This window comes from Poecilia latipinna, unplaced genomic scaffold (genome assembly GCF_001443285.1).
Source record: "Poecilia latipinna isolate Pla-1442-1.1 unplaced genomic scaffold, P_latipinna-1.0 Scaffold3883, whole genome shotgun sequence".
Classification (NCBI taxonomy): Eukaryota; Metazoa; Chordata; class Actinopteri; order Cyprinodontiformes; family Poeciliidae; genus Poecilia; species Poecilia latipinna.
In genome coordinates, this window is record NW_015116499.1 from 27985 (window position 1) to 42262 (window position 14278).

General features: G+C 39.3%; 3 protein-coding genes across 4 annotated transcripts in view; 1 reads left to right on the forward strand and 2 right to left on the reverse strand.

The window, feature by feature from the left end:
- nsmaf (neutral sphingomyelinase (N-SMase) activation associated factor) overlaps positions 1 to 6183 on the reverse strand; it is an 18716-nt gene extending 12533 nt beyond the window's left edge. Inside the window, exons 1-8 of one of the 2 annotated variants that reach the window (XM_015024932.1) lie at positions 6054 to 6183; positions 3934 to 4020; positions 2966 to 3044; positions 2567 to 2628; positions 2374 to 2410; positions 2231 to 2281; positions 1912 to 1983; positions 407 to 454 (exon numbers count right to left, since the gene is read on the reverse strand). In XM_015024932.1, coding sequence (XP_014880418.1) covers positions 407 to 454; positions 1912 to 1983; positions 2231 to 2281; positions 2374 to 2410; positions 2567 to 2628; positions 2966 to 3044; positions 3934 to 4020; positions 6054 to 6091 — 474 coding nt within the window. In that variant the 5' untranslated portion in view covers positions 6092 to 6183. The remainder of the gene's footprint in view (positions 1 to 406; positions 455 to 1911; positions 1984 to 2230; positions 2282 to 2373; positions 2411 to 2566; positions 2629 to 2965; positions 3045 to 3933; positions 4021 to 6053) is intronic. The other variant, XM_015024933.1, reaches the window with a different exon arrangement.
- An 843-nt stretch (positions 6184 to 7026) lies between these two features.
- Positions 7027 to 11331, forward strand: tmem241 (transmembrane protein 241). Its single transcript, XM_015024934.1, has 15 exons — positions 7027 to 7259; positions 7876 to 7922; positions 7999 to 8076; positions 8192 to 8273; positions 8391 to 8468; positions 8991 to 9016; positions 9384 to 9435; positions 9515 to 9563; positions 9649 to 9691; positions 10258 to 10293; positions 10524 to 10558; positions 10651 to 10720; positions 10835 to 10928; positions 11011 to 11075; positions 11157 to 11331. The coding sequence occupies exons 1-15, from the start codon at positions 7188 to 7190 to the stop codon at positions 11218 to 11220; spliced, it is 891 nt and encodes a 296-aa protein (XP_014880420.1). The 5' UTR covers positions 7027 to 7187; the 3' UTR covers positions 11221 to 11331.
- A 31-nt stretch (positions 11332 to 11362) lies between these two features.
- Positions 11363 to 13772, reverse strand: rbbp8 (retinoblastoma binding protein 8). Its single transcript, XM_015024931.1, has 9 exons — positions 13437 to 13772; positions 13177 to 13321; positions 12581 to 12675; positions 12349 to 12466; positions 12102 to 12257; positions 11980 to 12022; positions 11817 to 11904; positions 11605 to 11746; positions 11363 to 11523 (listed from the first exon to the last, which is right to left on the reverse strand). Exons 1-9 carry the CDS (start codon positions 13770 to 13772, stop codon positions 11426 to 11428), a joined length of 1221 nt encoding a protein of 406 aa, XP_014880417.1. The 3' UTR covers positions 11363 to 11425.
- Positions 13773 to 14278: the final 506 nt, after the last annotated feature.

Below are 14278 nucleotides of genomic sequence, written 5' to 3' on the forward strand. Positions count from 1 at the left end.
CCCGAGAAACTAAGTCGAGATCTCGAGATCCCGACTTATTATCGCGAGATCCCGACTTATTATCGCGAGATCCCGACTTATTATCTCGAGATCCCGACTTATTATCGCGAGATCCCGAGAAAATAAGTCGGGATCTCGAGATCTCGAGATAATAAGTCGGGATCTCGAGATCTTGACTTAGTTTCTCGGGATCTCGAGATAACAAGTCGGGATCTCGAGATAATAAGTCGGGATCTCGAGATAATAAGTCGGGATCTCGCGATAATAAGTCGGGATCTCGAGATCTCGACTTAGTTTCTCGGGATCTCGGGATAATAAGTCGGGATTTTTTTCCTTTTTTTTTTTTCTCCATGTCCCCTTAGGGGCTCCGTAGAAATGAGGTGAGGTGAGGTAATGATTAACCTACCATAGCCGTCTGGTCTCCTAGTTTGTCCAGACAGGAAGCCCTGTGGAGCTACCAGATTTAGGAAGATAAAAACAGAAAAATAACAATGAGATAAAGGGCTAAGAGAGGATTAAACACATTTCATCAATTTTTTTTTTTTTTGCAATAATACTACAGAAACTGGCTGATCTCCAGGTCCCAAATTTTACATAATAAATGCATCCCTGCTAATAGGGAACATCCTTTCCTCGGTAGATGAATGTGCAGGGTGGCTGTGGGTTTTGTTTTGCTAGCAGTTCTCCATGTTTTCGGTACTTTTACTGTGACATCATCAGTAGAGAAGCAGAGGGTAGCAGTGTGCTCACCAAACTACCTAGGAATGCCACAAATTTGTACAACAACAGTACGAAACATCCATGACACAAGAACATGTCTGAGACCAAAATCACACAAGTTGTCTGATATTTCCCCATTTAATATTTCTGGTGATGTTTTGGGAAGGAGTGATGCCTCCTGTGTGGTGAAAATGGAGAAGGTGGTAAAGACCGGGGCTCTTATTTCACAATCCCCTGAAGATCCATTGGTTTTACTACCCTGTGTATGAGTTTGACCGCTTGGAGCCAGTCTGCCTGTCATCCATCTGGTTTCCAGTATGAACCCATCAGGCTCCCACTCTGGCAGTTCTCTTTAGTCAGACTTGGGGTGTTATTTTTTGTTGTTGTTGTTTTCTTATGTAAAGTTCTGAAAAAGTGGAAAACCGAGTTCTTTCCTTGGCTAAAATGAAATCGGGGTGGGGAGTACCACAGGGTACTAATCTCAGACCTCCACTTTTTCTATTGTCTGTGCTGCGACTCTGTGCACTTTTTCAGCATCTATGCATTTTTTAACCTTTATTTTCTGCTCAACACCATCAGTGTGCGCTCAGTTCGGCTTTATTTTGACGTTTGAGCAACATCCCATCATTGAAACTTAAATGCGAGGTGAAAGTGATGTTGCTCAAAGCTGAAGACACCAGGAGGACACCTTGTATTTATCTTTCTTCCTATAAAACAAACCTTTATAAAAACTAGAAGTGAGTATTGATTCTATTCTGACACTTCATTGTCAAGTAAAATTAGCAGAAGTCATAAACTTTTCTCTAATTGCGACTGGAGCAGAAGCCTTTTTGAAGTTGTTCCAAAGACTGAATGTAAACTGATTTCTTCCTCAATTAGCTCCAAACAAATGTGAGATATGGATTATAATTATCATTCCTTTGTTATATTTGTTTTAACTTGTTTGACTCAGTATTTGAAATAACTTTTATACAATTTCTGAGTGTGTTTGTGCTGTTCTTTTACTCTGTCCTTTACACTGTACACGGTGTGACTGTACAATACTTTGTTGAGCCTTGCTAATATTGTTAAAGTACTTTGTAAAGGATGTTATGTGTTGTGCACATCTTAAAGCAATGAAAACAATTGAAATGTCCTTAAAATAACACAATCAGCTTGAATAATCTGATTTTCTATTTTAAAATCACATACCTGCAATAATGTCTGCACCACATCTTCTGTTTTACTCCAACCTTCCAGTTCAAAGGTCAGTTTCTTTGATCCCTGCCAAAATAAGAGAAATTAAGTTAAGCAGCCAGAAAGGCTGGTAGAACTCTCTACTTTACCAATTTAAAAAAAATAGTTCTTATGCAATACTGTCATATATTGAGTTTTACTTTGAAATTCTTCTGTTTTCTTTAGTTGGAATTAAATGTGAGTAAAAGTTAAGTTATAATCAGTTGAGATAATGATAATCAGAAGGCTGCTACAGTGAAGCACATGAGGTAAACAGCAGCTCCAGCTGACTCACCCTTTCATTCCTATACGGCGCAATGACGTTGCTTTCCTTGATGAAGATAACCTGAAAGAAAAAGTGAAAATGAATCAAGCGCATTCACTCAGACTAAAAAGAAAAGTGCAACCCTGAGTTGGAGGCTTTGTGGAATATCTCACCTGCTCACAGGAAACTGTGATGGCCGGTGGCCGCGGCCTGAGAGAGGAACACAAATCCAATGAGGTTGAAAAACTTTTAGCAGACGGGTTTGTTTTTTCCAAAACAAAGCATGCAGCAGAGCTGCAAAACATTTTCAAGTAAGCAAACCAGTTTGACAAAATGACAAATACTCAGAAATGAAGGGAAACTCACTCGTTAAAAGGATTGTTCTCTTTCTCCACAAACTCAATTCTCTGACAGTCTCGCAGAGGAATCTGCAAACATCGAGGATCGATTAGGATAAGCTATAAAGACGGGCACAGCTACTCAAAACCTGCTAGCACATGTAAATTTCCTGATTGTGGGATCAATAAACTCTCTTATCTCACCTTAATCATAGCATCACATAAACAGTCCATCATGAGAAAAGTTATCGAGTCAGTCTTTATTGCACTTGCACTACTTGATGTTTTAGCTTTCAACAATCCTACACTGGATGGTTTTTATGGTTTCTACAAAGAAGATTTAAGAAACTGTAAAAGTGTGAAACGTATCTCCATAAACTGCAGGATTAAAGAGACAGAAAAATGCATTTGCAGTATCATCACAAACCTTTATAATTGGCTCTGCAAGGCCATCTGGATCAAATATGATGGATCTGGAGCAAACTTTGAAGGAACCTCTGATCTTACTGGAAGAAAAAAATAAAAATGTGGTTTTATTTAAACTACATTTACAGTTTTTTTTTTTAAAGAACCAAAACCAAACAGGTTACATATTTCAGAAAAGTCAAAATGAACTATCAATATTTATTATAAGGTTTTTCTTCGTTTTATTTCTATAAAATTAAACATTTCGTAAATGAAAACAAAAAGATTTAATTCTAAGAAAATAAATGTAATGGTTTTTTTTGACTAAAGATTTGGTTATTGTTTCAACTATTTGAGTGGTCACAGTCCAATGATATAATATGCACATATAGAAATGACAACCTCATATAGAACATTTACATGCAAAACTAATCTTTAACATAAATGCACTTTATTCTCAAGGAGACACTGCCATGAAAAAAATCCTTAAAATAATCTAATATATAATATTTCTAACCTAAATATTCTTAATGGTGCAGAAAGATTATAATACAGACAGAACATTATGATCATGTACACATCACAACTGGAACATTTTCTAATTCAGAATAAGGTCAACAGATTGTGTTGTTGTGCTGTTAGCATTAGCTCCTAAAACAAACCTAAATCATCTAAAACACAAAAGGGAGAAGTACAGTTACGCTTAGCCGGCATATAGTCATTGTGTTTATATTTTGCTTGGTAACATCTGATCTTAATCTTTTAGCTTGTTCACTCTTGTATTACAGAATGAAACAATGTTTGATTCTTCAATAGACTTCGACTTTAAGCAAACAGAAGCCTCCATAGGCAAGAAGCGAACATTACAGAAGTGACAGATTTGAATCAGTCTTTTATATTTCAGGAAAAAACTGTCTGAGAAAGTCATTTCCTGAAGCAAAGCAGATGATGAGATTAAGTTTCAGAATTTCCACTAATGCTCTCACTTACTTCTCCTTTATTGAAGGGCTTGTCACTTGGTAAGCAGTGTACTGCTCAAAGTAATATTCCTCCAAGTCCAGCAACAAGAGAGAAAACCTGTGGGGGAAAAAATAAGCAAAACTGAACATTAGGCAACAGAAAACTAGCATATTAAAAAAAGACTAAAATATTACTAAAATAATAAAATTAGTACATAATATACAGAGTATGACTATTTAGTTTCAATGTAGTTGAACCAACCAAGTGATAGAAAAAAACAAACAAACAAACAAGAATACGCAGTTGGTTATTGGAGGACTCTTTGGCTAATTATTGGACATTTTCACACCAACATAAACAAACTTTACTCAAGTAATTCCTATAGATGTCAAACTACAATGGTCTGATCCCTTCTCAGTGGTGATGACATTATTTCAATTTTTTATTTTTTCTTCCAGAACATGGTAACCTGTTTACCCCCAAGCTGTCTGGTCATCGTGCAGAAATATCACCATATAATTTAACTCGCATGTTGTTCAAAGAGCATCACTTTCAGCTAGCAGGTCACTTTTAAGATGGCCGCTCTACATAACATGCGTCGTGAAATGAAATCGTGAAAGTAATTACAAGGCGAGGTAAAACAAAACAGTGTGTCCCGATTTTCAATTCTTGCTCTAGATTTTCAGTTGAATTTAGTTCTGGACTTTAACTAGGCCATGCTAACACATCTAAACTAGGACTCAAGTCCTAAAAGGTTGGAGTGATGCAAACTTTACATACATCCCTGCTCCAACAAACCAAAGTCAAATGGCTGAAGTGCCTCTGCAGCACTTTGCAGCTTGATGACCTTATTGTTTGATCCAGGTGTGGTAAAGAAGAATCACATCTAAAAGTTGCAGAACTGGAGATTAACTAGATGTTTATTGTAATAGTTCTGCTGGAAGGTGAACTACTATTCACTCAACCTCTAACGGGTCATCTTTCAGGACTGTCCTGTATTTTAGCTTCATCTACCTTCCAATCAACTCTGACCAGCTTCTCCACCATTACTAGAAACAAACAACAACAACAAAACAAAGCAAAGCAAAGCAAAACAAAAAGAAAAACCACGTTGCCTCAAAATTGCTACTGTTATGTTTCATCATGGGGATTAGGGCTGCACATTATGAGAAAACTGGAAAATCCAAGTCCAGAAGACTTGAAATATATTAGCCCTTTTATCACATTGTTCATTGTGAAAAATTTATTATCATAATAAGAATAGTTAATTATGTCTTGCTAAATCCCATTTAATAATCTTTAAAAAAAATAAAATAAAACTAAACTAAGAGCCATGCATTCACTGCCATACAACTACCTAAAAAATTTATTTTAATCGTAATTTTTGTCATTATCACTGCACCGCAAAATATCGTGATACAATTAAAATTCCATATCGCTCACCTATGGAATCCAAACAGTCATTTGAAATAATAATAGTAGCAATGCGCGATCTGACACTACTTTAATCATATATTTACGATATATCGAGGATGATAGCCTATAGCCACACGAAACAAATGGAGGTTTTGCTATCTCTTGAACAAACAAGAACAGATTTACAATCTGTTGTCTTGTTGCTGACGGAATTCTGCTTGCTTAAAGGTATTTTACCTGCATCAAAAATTTTATTTTACACCTTTTAGAATTCTAACATTAAAACCCGTGAGCTCAGCTTAGAGCACCTACTGTCAACAACACTGTTCCCAGAGTCAAACCACAATCGATGACCTCAACTCAAAGAGGTGAGGTCAACCAGAGCTTGTATGATATGATGGCTGGAGATAAATATAGATTACAGTGCAAGTCACTTAGCACTTATTATTTTCAGGCATGAGATGAAGCAGCCGTCATGTGTCGTTTCGCCCTGGCTCAGGCTCAAACCGGGCAGCAGCATCATGACTTCAATAATGAGAAGCACCCCACAGCTGTCAGAGAAGCTCTCATTAGCTGAGTGGCCCAGACGGTAAATTAATGACATTCAGCCGCAGTGAAAGCAAACACCACCCCGCTGTATAAAATATACAGCTGCGACAAAAAAAAAAAAAGGCTGCTACTGACCTCCCGGGCAGAAACAATAAAATGCTAACAAGCGGTAGAGCGGCACTAACCTTTCCTTGGTTCGCTCTTGCGTCTTAAAAAAGGCCATGACCGCGCCGCATCCTCCTCAGAAACTCAACACCGACTGCTCTGCAACAAAGCTCTGTGTCAACACGGAAACTTGCTTGAAACCACGTGACCAACTGTCAGCTAAATTAGATGTGTGAAATCGATAGTGAAGAGTCCTCACTCTGACTTTTTTTGTTTTACTTTGTTTTTGAGTTGACAGCAAGAAATATTACTGTGCTGCGGTATCTCTGTCAAAAAGGAAGTCTAGAACCAAATCACTTTCACCGTTTGTGGAAGAAACATTTTATCTGGTTGTTGTTGTTGTGTGTTTTTTTTTATCAAATTGTTTCAGTTATATATTTTTTTCATGGTCATTCTTATGCTTTGCTGTTAACCATTCACTACTGGAAGAGTTAAACAAAGAAAAAAAAAACAGATGAACTCAAGGTTTTAAGTTAAAACAAAACACTCCATTGCACTAGTGTTTTCCAACCATGGCCCTCAAGGCATGGTGCCCAAGCATGTCTTACATTTTTCCCTGCTTTAACAATCGTAAAATCAGTTGACGGTTGGCTAACAGGCTTTTGCTGCAGTAATCTGAATCAGTTGGATTAAAGCAGAGAAACATCTAAAACATGCAGGGTAGTGAACCCTGAGGACAGCAATGGGAAACACTGCAGTACAACATAGTGATACAAATAAAAAGGCTTTAGTGGGTTGAGTATTCTGTGAACAGACATAGTAAGTAAATAAATAAAATAAATAAATACACACACGATAATAATTATATGTCAAATCTCATATGCAGACTGGATGGTAATAGAGGATAGGTTGTATTTTTATGTCTATTATATTAACATACTACTACTACTACTACTACTACTACTACTAATAATAATAATAATAATAATAATAATACATTTAATGTCGACGGTGCAGCCAGGTGCCCCGCGAGCGAGTCATCTCTCCATTTGTAGACGATCTTTGTTTAGCGTCTTGACGTGTCTGCAGTGAGGGAAGTTTCCGAGCTTGAAAAACAGTTCTGTTGGGGAAGGCGCTATACATTGTATCAAATGTAGGATTTTTTGTCTTCGTATAGACATAATGTATCTTCTGCAGAGTGTCTGCGGAACATCATGCACTGGAGAAGCCACGTGTCTGGACTCGCGTTTAGCTTCGTTTTCATTGTGTCATATTTCACGAATAAGGTAAGCGGTGAAAGGATAAGGGAGTCTATAAATGCCTGGTTTTAATAAAGTACTCATCCGGTGTGATTCAAAACGCAACCAGGGTATTATTGTATTATACTACGGTGTAGAAGCTAAAGGCAGCTACAACAAAGCTCTATTTAAAAGTCCCACAACAAACAGACATTTATGTTCTTACGTAACCACGTGACAACATAAATGACGATGCACCCCTTTCATCTGATACGTCTAAGTAAAATCGAGTGCTACCAAGTGTCTTCAGAAGTCCATAAAACAGTTAATTTGCGATTGTAATTTAATCCCAGTTTAAATCCAGCTGTTTTGTGAAGGCCTCAGAGAACTTTAGTGAATAAATGAGAATGCACATCGTTCTCAATGTTGAAACAAGGACGATGGAAGTGGCAGCATCATGCTTTGGGGATGCCTTTTCTTCAGCAGGGAGAGTGAAGGTGGATGGAGCTAAAAAAAAATAAAAAAGGACGCTATTCCTGAAGAAAACATGCTTAAAAAAAACAAGACCAGGGTGGAATAGTTTCATTAAAAGTAATTCAAAACCCTAATAATGAATGATGGCACCACATCTATCGGAATATAACCCAACTGTTTTGTGTTGCAGTTTGTCCTGTCAGTGTTGAAATTCACCTATCCAACTTTGTTTCAAGGGTGAGTAGATAAAAAAACAACAACAAACCAACACTACGTCTTCACGCATAAAGTAACAAGAGATTGTTTTTCCAAGATGGCAGACATTTATTGGAGCCGCCCTGCTTCTGCTGAGTGGAAAGCTGGGCTGGGTGGAGATGAGTCGCATCCCCAGGTGCTCCTCTGCTACTCCTCTTGCTGTTTATGTTTTACCAGCTTACCAGCCATATCTAACAGCGAGGTGTGTGTGTGTGTGTGTGTGTGTGTGTGTGTGTGTGTGTCCGCTACAGATCCGCTGCTCTCTCCTGGCTTCCGGGCTCATTCCTTTTTGTGGGAAATATATACGCAGGCTCCAGGGCCTTATCACGAATAGTGAGTGATGGAATAACTCGTTTGGTGTCTACAAAAATGATATTTTTTTTTCTTTTTACTCGTGTGGTATGTACTGTGGTTTCTCACCGTTTTGTTTTCCTCTCACTTCTTGCACAGGACATTCCTTTCTTCTTCACTCTTCAGAATTCCTCCCATGTAGTTAGTTACATAATCGCCCGCGCCGTTCACAGAGAGGTAAGCGCATTCGCCGCCTGCTGTCTGCGTTACTTCATCTGATAATTGACTTGAACTGATAAAGCGGTATCAGTTCAATTCAAGATAGTTCAGATAGTGATGGTTGTGGGCAGGAAGGGGCTCTCCTGTAGCTGTCTATTTGAAGAAGCCTCTGACTGAAGACGCTCTGTTTTTTGTTTTGTTTTTTAATAGTAAAATTTCAATGAAGTTAATATCTGGTTGCTCTGTGACAACACTGCGCAAAACTTAGAGATTTGGATTTCGATTGAGATCTAGAGTCAAACAGCTGACAGTCATTCAGGAACCAACATCTGATTTCTTAGAAAAAAAAAAGACTCAAGTAATTTAGACAATGAGTCTACAGGAGCATCAAGAATTAGTTGGTGTTCATCTTATGACACTTTGAACACAGTCTGCGTGATTTTCCAATCCGAGAACTCGCTATGAACACGAAAAAATGTAGTCTGTCAAAATTGGATTCTTGTACATGACATGAGTTTTGTGTTCTCTCTCCTCCTGCAGAAGACACAGCGGCTTAAAATAATCAGGTGAGCTTTTCTGTTCAGCCACTATTATGATAGAAAATCTACAGAATTTTACCAATTGAAGAAAAATCTGCCCTTGGAAAAACCCCTTAGATGTGGGTAAACGCATTGTCGGGTGAAAAATATCAAATCACGTGGAACAAATTGGACACCCAATGTGTGTTTATAACACTTGTAGAAATTTACAATACTGAGATATTCCAACAATTTAGGTGTAACACATCATTTAGTTTTATCGAAATCTAAGGCTTCACAAACTTGGAAGAAGTTTGAATGCACGCCGCACTTTCATAATTATGTTTTTTTTTTTTTAAGCATACGTTTAACGTCATAAATTTCTACACCTACATTATCCATCTCCCTGCTGCAGCGTTTTCCTCCTGCTGCTGTCGGCCATCAACCTGCCCCTGCATGACCCTCAGGTAACGGTTCTCCACAACGAACTGGTGGGTGTAACGCCGACACCGCCGCATGCCTCGTTACTCTATGCTCTCTCCACAGTTTGACCACAGCGGCTACGTTTGGGCTCTGTGCCATCTCTTCTGCGTCGGTAAGTACGGCAGTACGCAGCAGATCCTGACGTGGTCCGATTAAAGTCCGAAGCGTCCTCTGCATGACTGATCTGTCGTTTCCAGGCGCATACAGAGTGTTTCAAGTTCACAAGTCCACTAATCTGAGGTTGGTAGAACACGTGTAGTTGTCAGACGCATTTTAATGTCAGACTAAGATAAGCCGAGTAAAAAAAAAAAAAAAAAACCCAAACCAATTTGGTTCTATGTGAAAAAGTTTGTAGCAATCTTGCTAGTTAGTAAAGTAATTTTCACAAAGTTTATAGATGATTTTGATAGCTTTTTTTTTTTGTAAGTATAATATTAAATGTGGTTGTATTTTCCCATCTTTCTTGTCTGAGTTCAAATATTTTAACAGAAATCTAAGAGGGCAAATCCGTTTTGTCAAGACCATGCATTTCCAAGATGTGATGGTTCAGTTAGATCTCTTTTTTTCCCTCTTAATACTCAAAGATTGCACATCTGATAAATGCAATGCTCTTTTCAGGCTCCCTACACAGCTCTGCTCTCCATTTTATAATCAGGAGCTCAAATCTGGGTTTGTTTCCAGAATATCACTGGTTAAAAAACATCAGGAGGCGTCAACAGAAAAATCTCAGCTCTGTGGTATCAAAGAAATAAAGGCCAAAGTGAAACAGTAACTACATATTTCACTTCTTTTATTTTCTATTTTAGTGACATTGAACAGCAATGCATCAACTACTGGTTCAGGTAAGAATACAGTCGAGTTAAATCAGAGTTCATGGAGATTTTTTTAATTAATTTTGTACAATTATATTGAGACATTTAAACATACTAAAAGTCACAAAGCAGAGCTGTAAAGTAGCAGAAGCCCGCTAATCAACGGGACAAATCCGAGTCTTCGAAGGACCCTTTAATCAGCTCTACTAGGATTGTTTGTCTTTCATACAAATATTCAACAGCTGTCGTGTTTGAACTAGTGTGCTGCTGCTGGGTCTTGCTGCTCACCCGACAGGTATGACTGACCAAGTGGCGATTTAGCGCAGCTTTGGCTATGAATTCACGAAGCTTGGCATGTTTACATCGGACGACTTCGTCTCCCTGCAGGTGACATTAGCGGTGCCTTGGAGTTCCCCTCCCTCCAGTCCCACACGTTTCACTGCGGCTGCTGCGCCAGGTGACTGCAGATAGCAGCACATTATGATGACTTATTGTTAGATAAATGTGAAAATGTGCTATTTAAAATAAAAAAATATATATATATGAATCAGCCGTGTTTCTGCCTCTGCAGTGCGTTGTTGGGGTTTTTGTTGCTGTTGGCCACGGTCAGATTAAAACGTGGGCCGTCCCTTGAGCACTTCAGGATTTGGGTTTTTCTGTCCAAGGTAAACGTCACAAAATGTCCGACAGTCAGCAGCTGCTTTCAATATAATATGAGGTCATTTATTTGGTACCGTTTCCTCCCAGGTCGCAGCCATGCTCCTCTCTCCTTTGGTTTTCAACATGGACTTTAACTCTGCGTCTCTACTTTGGTTAGAATTTTACTCTGATTTCTAGAGAATATGCATTGTGAAATGACATAAAAGCATTAACATCTTATTATTTTTTCACAGTGTGGTTGGCAGCCATGTTGGAGAGGCACTGCTGCTGTATTCGGACAGAGAATCTCCACCATAAAGACAAAAACTTGCACTTCTTCAAGAGATTTTATTTTTTACCATTTCACATTTTTTTTTAAAATGTCTTGTTTTCTGATAATCTGAATAAAACTATACATATAGCACGCATTTTATCTTACAGTTCTATAGGAAGCACAAAGTTTTTACAGTCGCATTTAAAGCTGGAACATCCAGCTCAGGTCATATTTTAGGGGTGAACAGATTTAGCTCTGCTCCTGGCTTTTCTTTGGGGTGAACAAAACATTAAACGGCTGTCGCCTTCGTGAACGAGCCTGAGGGTTCTTCTCCTCCCTGATGTAACCTGAGCAAGACACAGAAAGCTTTCAGCTCAAGGTGTTGAAAGGCTGCGGTCGTCCTGTCTTTGCAGCTTAAAGTCGGTTACCTCTTTCGATGCAGGTCTGTGTTGACGGGAATCCGACTTCCCAGAAGTTTTCAGGGGTGCAGGGTGGAATGTAGCGGTATCGATGCCTGGAGCAAGCAGATAACTTCTTCTGTTTCTCCTCCTCGGGAAGATGAGCGTAGTACTGCAAGGAACAGGGAATTATTTCAACCAAACCTGGCGTTTCAGGACTGGCTCCGACTCAGAATACGCACCACTTCACATTCCTTGCATGTGGTGCCCTTCAGTTTTCTCCTCTCGTCTTTCTTGCGAATGACGGCCACGTGCGCAAACGTTGGCTCCCTGAGGCGTATAAGAAATCGTTGGAACCCATGCAACCCACTAAAAATCTAACATGTTGATTGGGAACCTTCTTACCGGGTTCTGCTGTGGCATGCAGGACTTTCAGGAAGATCTTGATCTAGTTGGATGAATAAATCAAAATCAAACTCAAAATAGGTGCCTTGTAAATGATTGATTCTTTCAATCTAAATGCGTACCGTTAATCTCCTCAACTTTCCCGCCATCATCATCATCATCACCACCACCACAATGCTGACTCTGATCCAGGTTGGAGCAGGTGTACGACTTGTACTCCCCAAAAGTTGTTGCATCAAACATCATATCCAAACTGTCGTTGGCCTTTTCGCCGAGTCCTTGGAAAATTAAACACCTTATGAGAATCAACCACCTAATTTCTCCGCCCGCTCATTTTAAAAACAACAAACAAAAAAACATCGCCTATACCAGACTTGACGCGTTCCCCGTCCTGACTGTCCTCTGCTCGACGCTGCAGCATGCTGTGGCTGACCCAGGTGCAGTCGGTGTCTGCCAGCTCTCCAGGTCGCTGTTCTTCTTCCACTTCCTAAAAACATAGCAAAGGAAGTAATTTAAAAAAAAAAATACTTCAGAATTATTTATATGTGAATGAAGAAGATAGAAACACCAAAGCTGCCAAAGTTGTGTTTAAATGCCGTACCTCGCTCTCAAACATGGACAAGGCGAGCGCCGGGTCGATGCTCCACGTGGACTCCACCATTCCCTTCCTGCCGGCTGGGAAAACACCACATTCAGCTGAAACGATTAATCGTGAAGAATCGATTGTTGAAACGGTTGCCAACTAATTTAGTACATCGATTAATTGTTTTGGACCCCCCCAAAAAGGCCATTTTCTGAAGGAACAACACATCCAGAGCAGTAATTAAGTCACAACTCTGCAAAAAATACATCGATTTTGAATCTAAGATAAACAAAAAACCTTTTGTCTGTAAATACGTTCTACACAAAAGTCCTCAAGAGGCTTAGTTTTAACTTCTCCTGGTTCATATTATGTATAATTAATTTTTTTTTTTTTTTTTTTTGTAAATCTACTAACCAGATTTTGGTACCCATTTATTAACTGATTAATCCAAAGAATAACCAACCATTTATTGGATTAACAATTACTACAAGTGTTACCATTTTTAACCGATTAATCAGAATAACTGATTAATTGGTAACTAAAATAATCATCAGTTGCAGCCATAGAAAAGGCTTGCCCAATAAAATCTCTACTCTATGCTGTAAATGACTGACCGTTGTTAGATTGAAGGCATTTCTGTGTCGCACTCCGATCCTGCGGAGGCGCTCTTCTACTCCCATCTGGTTCGTCTCCAGCTTTACTCAGTGGCTTCTTGAAAGTGGGACTTGCATAAGAGACATTCAGCTTTTGGTTTGGAGCCTGTGGAACGTTGAACGATTTTTCTGAAACTGTAATTCTGACAAACGTCATTCTCAGACTCTGATAGGTCTTGGAAATTGAGTTAAAACATAATTTTAAAAAAAGGAATTGCTACCTCGTTGTCCGGCTGCTCCTTTCTGAAGCTACGTGTGGTGGTCTGGCTCGTGGTTTCAAGTTGTAAGGGTTTACCTTCCTTCTGATTATCCACCTTCTCCTTACTCCCTGCTCTGCCTTCTCCCTGCAGCTCAGCGCCACTGTCGTCCTTCTTCCGTTTGGCCCAGCAAACGGAGCCTTCCTCTGAAAAGCGTTTAATACATGGAAGAAGAGACGGCGATTTCTCCGTGGTCGAGTCTGGACTGCGGGTCTGTGCGGCTGAAGAGAAAGGCCTTAAAGTGTGGGGGAATAAAAGATTATTAGAACTTCTTGCTGATAACACAGAAGGATCTAACATAATCAAATGTCGTCGTGCTTGCCTTAAGCGAGCGTTGTGCTTCCAGATATTTCGTGTGCTGTTTAGATGACGTGGAGTCAACTCGGCTTTCTGAGGCAACAGATTTAAAATGAAAGAAGAACAGAAACCTGTCAAGTTGGCTGGGATGGGAAACAGGCCCACAGCATCACAGATCCTTCACCAAACTTATTAATTGGTATCAGGGGCCTTTCAACATACGCTGACCCAAAGCACTCGGTTCCAGTTGGCATTTGTGATGGTAGGACAGGGAGATATTTTACTTCCCTCAGCATTCAGCTTTCTGTTGGTGGTGGTTCTTTGCCCAGACTTGCTTCCCATAGTTCAAGTGTTTCAAACTTTCAATTATTGCTCTGACTGCAGATTTATGAACGTAGTATTTTCGTTTTATCTTTTCCATTTTGAAGAGCGGCTCCAATTAATGGAAAGTGATTGACTCTCTAATCCAGTGTTTTTCAACCACTGTTCCGCGGCACACTAGTGTGCCG

Coding starts and splice junctions, on each gene's coding strand:
- tmem241 (XM_015024934.1), top strand. CDS start 7,188: ATGCACTGGAGAAGCCACGTGTCTGGACTCGCGTTTAGCTTCGTTTTC. Junction 9,564..9,648: donor GTGCCATCTCTTCTGCGTCG/GTAAGTACGGCA, acceptor TGTCGTTTCCAG/GCGCATACAGAGTGTTTCAA. Junction 10,294..10,523: donor TGCATCAACTACTGGTTCAG/GTAAGAATACAG, acceptor TGTTTGAACTAG/TGTGCTGCTGCTGGGTCTTG.
- rbbp8 (XM_015024931.1), bottom strand. CDS start 13,772: ATGTTAGATCCTTCTGTGTTATCAGCAAGAAGTTCTAATAATCTTTTA. Junction 12,258..12,348: donor CGGGGAACGCGTCAAGTCTG/GTATAGGCGATG, acceptor TAATTTTCCAAG/GACTCGGCGAAAAGGCCAAC. Junction 11,524..11,604: donor ACAGACCTGCATCGAAAGAG/GTAACCGACTTT, acceptor TGTCTTGCTCAG/GTTACATCAGGGAGGAGAAG.